The sequence below is a fragment of the Staurois parvus genome, unplaced genomic scaffold (assembly GCF_062004578.1).
Source record: "Staurois parvus isolate SC_StPar_1 unplaced genomic scaffold, SC_StPar_1.0 ptg000720l, whole genome shotgun sequence".
In the NCBI taxonomy this organism is placed as follows: domain Eukaryota; kingdom Metazoa; phylum Chordata; class Amphibia; order Anura; family Ranidae; genus Staurois; species Staurois parvus.
Genome location: NW_028318516.1, coordinates 1,592,098 through 1,605,140, shown reverse-complemented (window position 1 = coordinate 1,605,140; position 13,043 = coordinate 1,592,098). Strand labels below are relative to the sequence as shown.

The 13,043-nt window shown below is 45.2% G+C and overlaps 1 protein-coding gene across 1 annotated transcript; it reads left to right on the top strand.

Annotated features, from left to right (window-relative positions):
* Positions 1-4,543: 4,543 nt before the first annotated feature.
* LOC149445483 (uncharacterized) lies at positions 4,544-6,927 on the top strand. Its single transcript, XM_089653801.1, has one exon. It carries the CDS (start codon positions 4,554-4,556, stop codon positions 5,508-5,510), a length of 957 nt encoding a protein of 318 aa, XP_089509927.1. The 5' UTR covers positions 4,544-4,553; the 3' UTR covers positions 5,511-6,927.
* Positions 6,928-13,043: the final 6,116 nt, after the last annotated feature.

The window sequence follows — 13,043 nt, the reverse complement described above, 5'->3', positions numbered from 1 at the left end:
AGCGCTAAAATAATGATTCAGATGAAAGGGAGGTAAAAATAAACAATAAATAATAAAATTTTATGTAAATAAACAATATATGTGAACGCACTTAAAAAATTCAAATGGAGACTAGTTATCAGATTAGCACAAAGGTAACTAGATAAAACCTTTAAATGAACATAAAGTATATAAGTGCAGTACTCACAATTGATAAAATGAAATATGCGTAAAGATCATATAAATAAATAAATATGACATATAGTTCGTATCAGTGACTGAAAATATACAACTATAAGTATATGGGGCAAATAATTTGTGTCAGTGACTAGATAGAGCCCATATAGTCCCAAAAGCTTCAATTGGTGCTTGTGCTCGTGGAAACAGAAGAAATGCGCACTCACCAGACACACAATATTAGTGCGTGTTATATCATATCCTGGTGTCATCAAGGTAGTCATCTGAGCCAGTTGTGGAAAAAGGCTTCATCTCAAGGTGGATGGGTCCCAGGACTTTAAATGTTGATGATCCAGGGGTGTCCAGAGTTCCCCTTAAGGGATAGGTGGGTGCAGCTCACAAGGGTTAACTGGAGGCTCCCTCTCTGGAGGTAATGGACTGGTACTGGGTGTCGTCCCCGAATAAAGATGGCCACCGGAGCTCCATGATGCTCTGATGGCGTGACATCACGGCGTGACTTGGCTCCTCCTTACACGTTACGTGCACACGCACATCATCAGAGGAAGATACCATTGGCGCCATGACGTGACATAAGGCTTTAAATAGGCAGAATGGCGCATGCGTATCAAGCCGGCGACATTTTGCTGAAGCCTAAACAGATTGCTTACTCTCGTACGCTGATGCGCCATTTTACTAGAGGTTTTTTATATAGATAAAAAGAGTATGTACATTTGTTCGCTTATGCGGTATATTACCTTAAATTCTAAATGTCAAAAGAGTAGAATATAATAAAAACTCCTAATATATTGAAATATATTGGTGATGCAGGTGTGGTAATGCTTTATATGATTAGATAAACCATTTCAGATGTCAAAGGTATAGCACTTATATGAGTGTTGGAAGTGATTGCTGTTCATTAAATTTTATTGATCAACTGTTGTATATTAATATCGATAAAGGATATTAATAATTAATAAGTAAAAGAAGAAAAAAAATTGTATAACAATATCAGCAAAATCATAATAAAAAAATAATAAAGTCAAATAATGATACCATTAAAACACCTTTTGTATTCAAATAATAAAATAATTTAAATATATACTGGTGTCCATTATAGTAAAATTATAAATAATTATATAAAAAAAAATTTTTTAGAACAAGAAATGGACTTTAAAAGGATTTGGCAAAAGATCCGATGAGTGTTAACGAATGTACTAAGACTGAAATCACATATGATATGAATATAACCGTATTGTAAGAATAATACACAAGAATTAAAATATTTATGCTAAAAGTACACATTAAAGAATGTTCAAATGAAATTAACTATTATCGATAAAACAATTAACATCTAACTCAATATTGAGTCCTGCCGGGTGCAGGGTACCTAACTCGTAAATTTGTTTGGTCTCCAGTTGGGATACTGCCCGAGTCTTATATGTCCCTCTCCAGTGCGGGATGATAGTATCTATCCCTATGAACATAAGTGAGGAGGGATCTCTCTTCTGATATCACCTATAATGTAAGGAGAGGGAATGCTCCTTATATCCTTTTTTAATATTATAAATGTGCTCCGGAGACGGTCCCTCAACCTTCTCGTGGTACGACCCACATACTGTTTGGGGCATTCTAATAGATAGACTACATATTTCCTATTACAGCCGATGAATTTGTCTATATTATATGTCTTATTAGTTTGATTAGAAAGATATGTGGTTATTATTTTCTTTCTAGTATCATTAGGATCTGTACATTATCTGCATTGTTACCATTGATGGCATTTTTATTATATATTCAGAGTGGAAACCTGAGAGATCCTAAAGTTGAGGTTAAAGAAGAGATAAAAGAGGGAGATGATGAGGATGGGGGGATGGAGGAGTCAGAACTTCTAAAGGATCATAAAGATCTGTACCAGAACATCATGGTGGAGTCATCCACCTACAGGAACCCACCAGAGAAATGTCCCCGTCCTCTGTATTCCCGGATTTCCACACAGGAAGGTCACACCATCCCTCACTATTACAAGGTTGGTGGGATGGAGCATCTAGAACATGAGCTTGTGGAGACAAAGTGTAGATTTTGTGTGTGATGTCACAATCATAAATCTTAAATTTTACAGATGATATTTTCTCTCATTTCCTTGATTTAGAGTGGAGATCCAATCGATATAGAATTTGAGGTGAAAGCAGAAGAAGAGGCGTATGTGAGAGATGATCAGCAGTCTATGGAGGAGGATGGAATAACGGGGACATTTATAGAGGAGGACACTCCTACAGAGATCAGCACAGGTGGGTCATGAACACTAAATCCATTCCTCCACCCATACTGCTCACTGATTGGTCCAGATGTCAGGGCAGGGCTGTGGAACGGACAGGTAGGCCTAGTGGCAGGGTAACGCACTGGCTGACGACAACCACCACCAACAGACCGAAGTCCCTCAGGGCGCGGAGTCTAAGTCCCAGGCTGCCCTTCACCAGGGCCCCTGATGGTGGGGATGGATTTGACGCAGCCAGGAACCAGGTTGCAGCCCCCGAGACACCCCGGCTGCAGTAATGGCCGCCGCCAATGGCGTGTAGCTGGTAAGAATGATAATAGCGTAGTCAGGCAGGCCGGGTCGACAGCAACGGGACAAAACGGTACAGAACAGTAGACAGAGAATCACAGATCACAGGCCGGGTTCAGCAACGGAAGGTCAGATCGAAGGAAAACAAAGAGAATGGTCTTAGTCACAAGTCAAGTCAGATACCAGAAGAGTCACGAGAGTATACACAGAGCTGTAGCAAGACAAAGACACAAGACACAAGTGCAAAGAGCATGTGCGGGCCACAGGCTTATATGTACTCAGCCACACCCCTCTGGGGGATGGACCTCAGAGACCTGAAGGCATAAAATATTCCCATCATGCTCAGCAGAAATCCAAGATGGATGCCAGCACATGGAGTAACATAACCTCTGGGGAAAGGTAGGACCTTGACACCAGAGTAGGGTGGGGACTGGGTGATATCAGCCTGTAATCCCCTGGTCACTTTCCTGAGCTGTGTTCCCCGTCCTGTATTCCTGGATTTCTCTCGGATAATCTTCCTTCTCTGTGCTGCAGACACAATTTATGTATCTAGACTGGATTTATGGAGGTTCTGGGGTTCAGCTGGCAGCAAAATGTTTTTCAGCACAAGCGATACTAGACCTAGACACCTGGGGTGTGTGTCTTGGGTGTTCTTCCCCATGCCTAGATCTAGTAAGATCTCTGACAGAACATTTCTCCCAGGGTTCCTTGCTCTGTTATCTGCTGGCTGTGCCGGGTGGAGGGATATGTCTGTAGTGTCTCAGACCCAAGTCACTGAGTGCAGTCTCAGGAGATGGGAGGCAGCGGTGTGGGATCTCTGCACCTTGTCTACAGGAAACATTTAATCTTCCACTGATTACTGAATACCAATATTATGAGTCCTGACCCTTACACTGTATAATTTATATTGTACATTACATACTCCTGACCCCTGCACTATATACTCTATGCTGTACATTACATACTCCTGACCCCTGCACTATATACTCTATGTTGTACATTACATCCTCCTGACCCCTGCACTATATACTCTGTTGTACATTATATACTCCTGACCCCTGCACTATATACTCTATGTTGTACATTACATACTCCTGACCCCTGCACTATATACTCTGTGTTGTACATTACATACTCCTGACCCCTGCACTATATACTCTATGTTGTACATTACATACTCCTGACTTCTGCTCTCCCCCCTCCCCCCACTGCTATATATACACATAATATGGATTCTCTTTTGTTACACCCATTTCCTCCCAGCTGGACATTTTATATCGGATGATGTGATTGGAGCACAGACTTTTACATGGTGATAATAATGTGATAACATCCTCCAACTTTGGACCCTTAAACAGAAAGTGATAATGAGGGAGGAGTCAATACCCCAATGATGGTGGTCTTCAGGATCAGTCCAGTCTTCATCTTGGTTGTTCTCCCCCCATCCTCACTCTCTGACCTCTGGTGGGGCTCAGCCCCGCTGTTCTTCATGACTAAATCATGGACTAAATAAGGAAGTGCAGTACTTCTTGTGTTGGGAAGATGGCGATGAGTGATAGAGGGGGTGGGGACCCTCGTCCTATAATCCCCTCATCACTGTCCCTCCTATAAAAGACACTTCTGGTTGTTTCCTCACTCTCTGACTAAGGTCCATGAATAAAGAAATGACCTGGTAGGAGATCAGAGGAGCCATTTCCTAGTTCCCTTGAGGGTGGAATTGTAAGCTCCTCAGAGACCAAGCTGCCTGATGTGGGCGGAGTCCTGGTTTGGGGGAACCAATCAGCTCCTGTCTAGTAATCCTCTTTGTCTTTGTATTTTAGTCCATGGACGGGAGATGAGGAAAACCTCCGAGGATTGTCTCACTTTGTCTCCAGACTGGAAAGTAGAAGATGAGGACATCACACAGTATAGTCCAGGAGAAAACCCGGCTCCCTCCAATGTCCATCCGGCACCACCCAGTGTAGCTGGACCATCGGATTCCTCGTATCCTGAGGAACCTCAGACTGTGCGGGACTGGGCCGGCCTTCCAACAGGGAAGAGCTTCTCCTGTACTGAGTGCGGGAAATGTTTCCGTTGTAAATCCTATCTTAATAGGCATCAAAGATCTCACACGGGAGAGAAGCCGTATTCCTGTCCTGAGTGCGAGAAATGTTTTTCAGTGAAGTCCAATCTTTACACACATCAGAGATCTCACACGGGGGAGAAGCCGTATTCCTGTATTGAGTGCGGGAAATGTTTTTCAAAAAAGTCTAATCTTAAAAAACATCAGAGGCTTCACACAGCTGAGAAACCATATTCCTGCCCTGAGTGCGGGAAAACATTTTCACAGAAGGTTCACCTTAGCACACATCAAAGACTGCACACAGGAGAGAAGCCATTTTCCTGTTCTCATTGTGGGAAAAGTTTTTTTCAAAAATCAGAGCTTGTTTCACATCAGAGATCTCATACGGGGGAGAAGCCATATTCTTGTCATGAGTGTGGGAAACGTTTTTCATGGAAGTCCAGTCTTTGCATACATCAGAGATCTCACACGGGTAAGAAGCCATATTGCTGTCCTGAGTGCGGGAAATGTTTTTCAGTGAAGTACAACCTTTACAAACATCAGAGATCTCACACGGGAGAGAAGCCCTATTCCTGTCTTGAGTGCGGGAAATGTTTTTCACATATGTCTAACCTTTACATACATCAGAGATCTCACACAGGGGAAAAGCCATATCCTTGTCCTGAGTGCGGAAAATGTTTTTCACAGAAGTCCAATCTTTCCATCCATCAGAAATGTCACACGGGGTAAAAGCAACTTTCCTGTCCTGAGTGAGGGAAATGTTCCTCTCTGAAGTCCTGTCTTCCTGTACATCAGGGGTTCCACACAACCCTGGAGGTGTATTAGTGCCTTGAGTGCGGGAAATGTCTTCTAGATGAATGTTGCTGGACATCCCAGCTCTCATGTGGGGAAGAAGCACACCCTGATATACACCTCAGATATACTCCATGGCTGATCTTCATCATGGAAGAAACAGTTCATAAGGAGATCAGAGGTCCCCAAAGACATGGATGAAGTGTGGGACCGGGTTGACTATTGATATCAGGAGAAGAATATAAATGGAGTGTGAAATGCTCTGTAATGATGGAAAACATTCCCCCGGCTCAGCAAATCTCCTAATGACATCGGTGTTTTAGCCCCATTCACAGAGAAGGAATGGACAGGAGATACAATCTCTCATACAGACAGAATGGTCATGTGACTTTATAAAGAGGAACGCCAGAAAATCACATCAATCAAATCTTCCAATGTGTTTTGTGCAATCTGCGTACACATGGGGGGAGGGGCAGACCCAGGGACATCCAGTGAGAACACAGAGGGGGGCTGTCTTACCATGGTAGGCAGGAAGTGTCTTAGGCCCGAGCACCAGCATGTCCACCAGCTGCCATAAACAAGGGAGCTGGCCCAGCACAGAACTCCTGAGAAGACTTACCTGACGCCACTTTCCTGCTCCACTTTCCATCCAGCCAGTGATGGTCCTGCCGACATTTGTTTTATTATTGGTGTATACTCTGATCAGCAGGAATCATTTCTCCTGAAGAAGTGAGCGCTGCACCACGAAACGCGTGGAGATGGATGACGCTGCTGGATCCTCCTTATGGTGCTCAGAATTCTGTCCCACGGTGATTGTTGTCCAGGAATTGTCCATTGATGGACTTTGTGAGAGATTTCATGGCCTTGTACACCTGCTGGGAGGGTTTTATGATTTCTACGCTGATTGGGAAGAAAACATTGGAAGATCTTTATTGATATGTTTTTCTGGAGTTCCTCTTTATAAAGTCTCATGAGTCCCATTGTGTCTGTATGAGAGATTTCATCTAGGGGAAGGACTGACCTACACCCCATCCATGCACACTTACCTCTCCGGATCTGCTAAGGAATGGACATGCACTTTCACCAGGTGAATGGTTCTACACATTCTATGAATAGACCCCCAAATGTCAGGAGACGTTTCTATAAAGACGGGAAGTATGGAGCAGAGAAATGAAGAGACCTCCCAGCAACGTTATTGTAATGTACACCAATAATAATGACTCCGCCCCCACATTCCAGACAAGGGATCTTCCTGACCAATCGGATTTCTTCCTTTACTATTTCCTGATTTTTTTTTTTTGCAATCCTGTTGAAAGTGAAATTATAATAAAAATGTATTGAATGAAAAACAAAATCCTGTGTGAGTGCAATGATGACAAAGCTGTGTATCCAGAAACGGCTGGTTGGTGACACTTCCATATACAGCCCAATGAAGTGACAAGGAAGCCCTAGAACCCTTTGGAGGAACCCTGGCTGAGAAAGGCTGGACTAGGCAGTCACATATCTCTGCCCCCCTTGCAGGGTTCCCAACCCTCCGTGACTTTTATTACTGACACAACATGAAATAGAATAGAATGGATAGATAATGTGGACATTGTAGTCAATGGAAGGTGATGAAGGGACAGGCAGAATCAAGCTCCTTGATAGTAGAGGCAGACCCGATCAGTCCTCATGGGGTCACATACATGTATAATAGACCCTTGTGGTGTCATGGAGGACAATCCTCAGGTATCCTCATATGTAGATGATAGTCACTGAGATATCAGATAAAGCCACACGCTGCTATCTCACACTTGGCACAAAGACAGCCAGTAGATGGATGTAAAGAGATGACGGAACGGGGCACTTGTAGAGTCAAAGGAGGCAGCGGTCACCATTCACTTTCAGCACAGGAGAGTCCCTCAATCCTCAGTGAGGTCATATACATACATGGCAGACCCATATAGATCCCATAGGGGGTAATCCACGTAGTCATCCACGGATAATTGTGGTAATAGCAGTGTTGCCAGTATATGGATGGCGGGTTATAATGACAGGATAGATAGTGCAGTAGGCAGTGGGTGAGCAGAAATATGAGACTGATAGAGCCCTGTGTGCCAGCGATAGGAACAAGGACATCAGACAGGTGGAGCTCAGCCAAGCAATTTCCATGAATGGGGACTCCCGCAGTGTATTAGTGCCTTAGTCCAAAAAACAGAGTCCGCTCACCCATCCAAGTGCCGTTTGCTAATGCATTGTCCTCCCGCTGCATAGTGGAAGTGTAGAGGCACGCCGTGTAAACATCTGTGGATGAGGAGGTCTGCAAAGAGGTCTAGTGTGTCCAGAGCGGTGTGGCCAGGTGGTGAGGCCGTGTGGAGATGCCTGGATGCCGGGGACGCGGGCGTCATGATGTTGTGATGTCAACATGTTTCGTCACGTGAGCTTCTTCAGCCCACACCACACCGGACACACTAGACCTCTTTGCAGACTAATTATCCACAGATGACTACACGGCATACCTCTACACTTCCACTATGCAGCGGGAAGACAATGTATTAGCAAACAGCACTTGGATGGGAAGCAGAAGGAGCCTAGAGAGGATGGAGAGCAGGAGGAACCTGGAGAGGATGAGAAGGTGAAGAAGCCTAGAAAGGATGGGGAGGTGAAGAAGTCTAGAAAGGATGGGGAGGTGAAGAAGCCTAGAAAGGATGGGGAGGTGAAGAAGCCTAGAAAGGATAAGGAGGAGAAGGACCCTAGAGATGATGAGGAGGAGAAGGAGCCTAGAGAGGATGGGGAGGGGAAGGAGCCTAGAGAGGATGGGAAGGGGAAGGAGCCAAAAGAGGATTAGAAAGGAGAAAGAGTCTAGAAAGAATGGGGAGGAGAAGGAGCCTAGAGAGGATGGGGAGGAGAAGGAGCCTAGAGAGGATGGGAGGGGAAGGAGCCTAGAGAGAATGTCGAGGAGAAGGAACCTAGAGAGGATGTGGAGGAGAAGGAACCTAGAGAGGATGGGGAGGAGAAGGAGCCTAGAGAGGATGGGAGGGGAAGGAGCCTAGAGAGAATGTGGAGGAGAAGGAGCCTAGAGAGGATGGGGAGGAGAAGGAGCCTAGAGAGGATGGGAGGGGAAGGAGTCTAGAGAGGATGGGAGGGGAAGGAGCCTAGAGAGGATGGGAGGGGGGTAGAAACCTAAGGAGAATTGGAGAGAAGGGTGGAAAAGGAAGGGAAGGAAAGTATAGAGGATGGGGAAGAAGCCTAGAAAGGATGGGGAGGGGACAGAAGCCTAGAGAGGATGGGAAGGGGAAGGAGCCTAACGAGGATGAGGAGTGAAAGAAGCCTAGCCTCCCCAGCAGTATTCCTGAGTGTAGCTCGGGGTAAAATTTCAGTATCAAGAGAGGTAACCCCGAGCTACACTCTGGCTTACCATGCGGCATTGTTCAGGGAGTCGCTGCAGCAATTACCTTGTCCTTCACTCCCACGATGTGTCCCCTGCAGCATCCCCGGCCATCTCCTCCGGCCGATACCGGCATCCGGCTTCCGTGTTCCTGTCACTGTGACGTCGGGACGTATGGGTGCCGGAACCGGCGGCAAATTTAAAAAAACATTTTTTTCCAAACAAATATTACATAGTAAAACATTCCTGTATCAAACCATTTCACATACATTTTGTCCCGAGTGCTTTGTCCTGTGTCCTGCCTGCATTTTGACTGTTCTTTCTGCCTGGAAACAGAAACGTCCATGGCGTCCAAAAAGCGTCCCTTTAGGTCAGACGCGGTTTTAGACCGGCTAGAGAACAGCGATAGTAAATCAGAACCACTTGCAGAATTGAGTGATAATGATTCGTGGGGGAAATTCCTCATCAGACACTGAAAACGATTCTGCGACTTTGCTCAGCGATGTGCGAACTTGGTTCCATATTTCCAATATCAGTGTTTTTGGTTTGATTATATTATTGAATTACATTTATTATTATTATATTATTATTTTTTATGAGAATTTATTAAATTATAATTTATGATTTTGTGTTTCAAGTTTTATCCTCCCCGGGATGTTTACTAGACTCTTGTTCAGACAGATTTCAGTGAGTTATTCCTAAAAATCACAGCCTACAATAAAAAACTACATATTTCCATGCAAAATAATGTACCGCTTTCAGAACCAAAAATCTGAAATAATCATCCCGCCAGGGAGCCTAGAGAGGATGGGAAGGAGAAGGAGTCTAGATAAGATGGGGAGGGAATGGAGCCTAGAGAGGATGGGGAGGGGAAGGAGCCTAAAGAGGATGGGGAGGAGAAGGAGCATAGAGAGGATGGAAAGGAGGAGCCTAGAGAGGATGGGGAGGGGAAGGAACCTAGAGAGGATGGGGAGGGGAAGGAACCGAGAGGATGGGAAAGAGGACGGAGCCTAGAGAGGATGGGGAAGGGAAAAGCCTAGAGAGGATGGGAAGGGGAAGGAGCCTAAAGAGGATGGGGAGGAGAAGGAGCCTAGAGAGGATGGAAAGGAGGAGCCTAGAGAGGATGGAAAGGAGGAGCCTAGAGAGGATGGAGTGGGGAAGAAGCCTAGACAGCATAGAGAGGGGAATGAGCCTAGTGAGGATGAGGAGTGGAAGGAGTCTAAAGTGGATGGGGAGGGGAAGGAACCTAGAGAGGATGGGGAGGGGAAGGAGCATAGAGAGGATGGAGAGGGGAAGGAACCTAGAGAGGATGGGGAGGGGAAGGAGCATAGAGAGGATGGGGAGGGGAAGGAACCTAGAGAGGATGGGGAGGGGAAGGGCCATGGAGAGGATGGGAGGGGAATACATTTGAGTAGGTTTCTGGCACTACAGACTCCATGCAGTCACCTCTGCCATTCAACACTTGCCATTGTCCTCACTGTGTTCATTTTCTACAAACACCAACCCATAGGTGCCTCCCTCCCAGGAATACAGAACACATTTTCTCAGATGATTCCAGTATTGGACCCATTTAGTATGCTGGACATGAAAGTATTCTGCATCCAACCTTCTGGAAAAGACAAACATATTCCCCCCCCCCATCCCTTCACTGGGTTGTTTTACAGAAGAACTAAAGGCATTGATTTTCTGGAGAGTGGAGAGGGATTAGACCTCCTGTTGGTTTCTATTGCTGCCTCGGCCTCCTTTAGGGAGATTCAGCCTCTCTATTTGTCCTGTTTACAATTATTACCGAAAGTGATATAAAATCCTGAGATTTGGGGTGTCACCAGAACAGGATCAGGAAAAGAGATTAATATGACACGTGTACTGGTGGGCCAATCAGAACCCTCCAGGCCCCAGCAGTACACACCCCCAGATTAATACAACACATGTACTGGTGGTCCAATCAGAACCCTCCAGGCCCCAGCAGTGCACACCCCCAGATTTATATGACACATGTACTGGTGGTCCAATCAGAACCCTCCAGGCCCCAGCGGCGCCCCCAGCCCTGAATTCTCACCAATGGAACTCTCCAGTGAAATCTCCTCTCATCAATTACTAGCCGGATTCTCTCTATTACCTCCTGTATGTACAAAACTCCCCCAAATCTCTCCCCTCCTCACCATCCACTAGAAATTGGAGGAATTGTTTCTTCTTCCTGAAATCCAGACCTAGAGAGGAATAGAAAAGAACCAACAAACCCCACAAAGTCTTTTTATAGAGATTTATTCCATCAAATCCAAACTATTCTACACATATTTATTCCATGGAATATGAAGAGATTTTTCTATCAATAATCCCATCAAATCTGCGTGTTTATTGGACTTTATTCCCAGCAATAATCAATCAGGAATCCATGCCAGCAATCATCAGATCAATAGGAATGTTTCCAATATCCAGTGATCACGGTTTGATCCTCCAACATAACCAGTGCACAGAATGATAAATCTATCCCATGAAATGGATCCTATTGATTGGTTGATGTCATTGATTGATGTATTGATTCCCTTCTATGATAGAATAGATTGATTTCTCCATGTATTGATCATCCTCTCCATATATCTCTTCACCTTGTCTAACATCATACAAATCCTGAATGCTATAAATCTCAGTCCTGTCCATGAATTGTATGTGACTCGGGTCTTTATAATACGATATACTGGACTGTTACTTCATTCCCTATTTTTATATCGTCTTCTTACACCTGTCCTGATGAAGTGACACTTTGAAGCCATGAAACGCGTTGATGGTGTATTTTACATTCACTTGTCCAGTAAACTCCGACCTTCTGAAGAAAACATTTCAGAGTTTCCTCCTTTACTATGGGCTCCTCTGCTGACCTCACCCTCATTTTTTCTTGGGGTGAAAGTTCTCCCCGGGATCCAAATCCTGCTTAGTATATGATGATCCCGAATTCCCCGAAAATTACCAAAACGTTATTCTCCAGGGCCTCTGCTAATAGATGTTTGGGGGTTTATCTCATCTTCAGGCCTAAAATCTGCATTTTCCCATGTGTGCAAAATAATGCAGAAACAGCTCTGGCAGTGAGAGGGTTAATGTGGGCTAGATGGGATCACTCTGCTGGGGTCACACTGTACACATTAGAGCGCCCCCTAGCTGCAGCCTGGTAATAACATTGCTGGGAGGTCTATTCACTGCTACATACTTCCCATCTTTATAGAAACATATAAATGGTTAGCACTTCCTCCTAGCAGAACTGGCATTTAAATCCCAATCACTGCTATACCTGGCTGGAGTTTGCATGTTCTCCCTGTGCCTGTATTAGTTTCCTCCAGGTACCTGCGTGGGTAAAGACATGCTGGAAGGTAATTGGCTCCTGTCTATATTGGCCCCTAGTATGTGTATGTATGAATGTTAGGGACCTTAGACTATAGGCTCCTCAAGGGCGGGGATTGATGGGTAATAAATATGTAAATTGATGTCCCTACATAAGTAGCTGTAATCATCTAGGAGTCTGTTCATAAAACAATTGCACAGCAATACACCCGGTGAATGTGCCTGTCATTCCCTCTGTGTGAATGGGATGGGGGGAGTAGAGGGAGTAGGCTCTGTGCTGGGCGGGGTGAATGGTTTCCATGGATATAAAATGGAGAATACCACATTTGGCAATAAGATGGTTCTAATTTCTATGATACTTAGCGCCATCTAAAGGCCAGAAAAGTATGGCATTTATTTATTGACTTTGTAAAATCATCCTTGCCCCTAGGTGGGTGCTGCACCCATCCCCCGCCGGCTCCAAGTGTGAGAACTCAGCGATCACGTGATTACTGACCATGAGTTCTCACAGCCGTTCTGAGCAGAGAGTGGTGACTGTCAGTCACCGCTCTCTGCCCTGCCCCCCCCACACTCACTGGGCTGTGGAGGGGGAGGGTGCGGCTGGTCCAGACTCTGATGTCGGGATCTTTCCCCAGCCTGGACCGGCTGAGTGACGTCAGCTGACAGCGGGCTTCACCTGAAAATGGGTCACAGGAGATCAGAATGAACTGAACTCCTCTGATCCACAGGAGAAGTACAGACAAAAGAGCTTTGCCTGAACTTCTCCT

Excerpts from the sequence above, each read along its gene's own strand:
- LOC149445483 (XM_089653801.1), top strand. The coding sequence starts at position 4,554 with ATGAGGAAAACCTCCGAGGATTGTCTCACTTTGTCTCCAGACTGGAAA.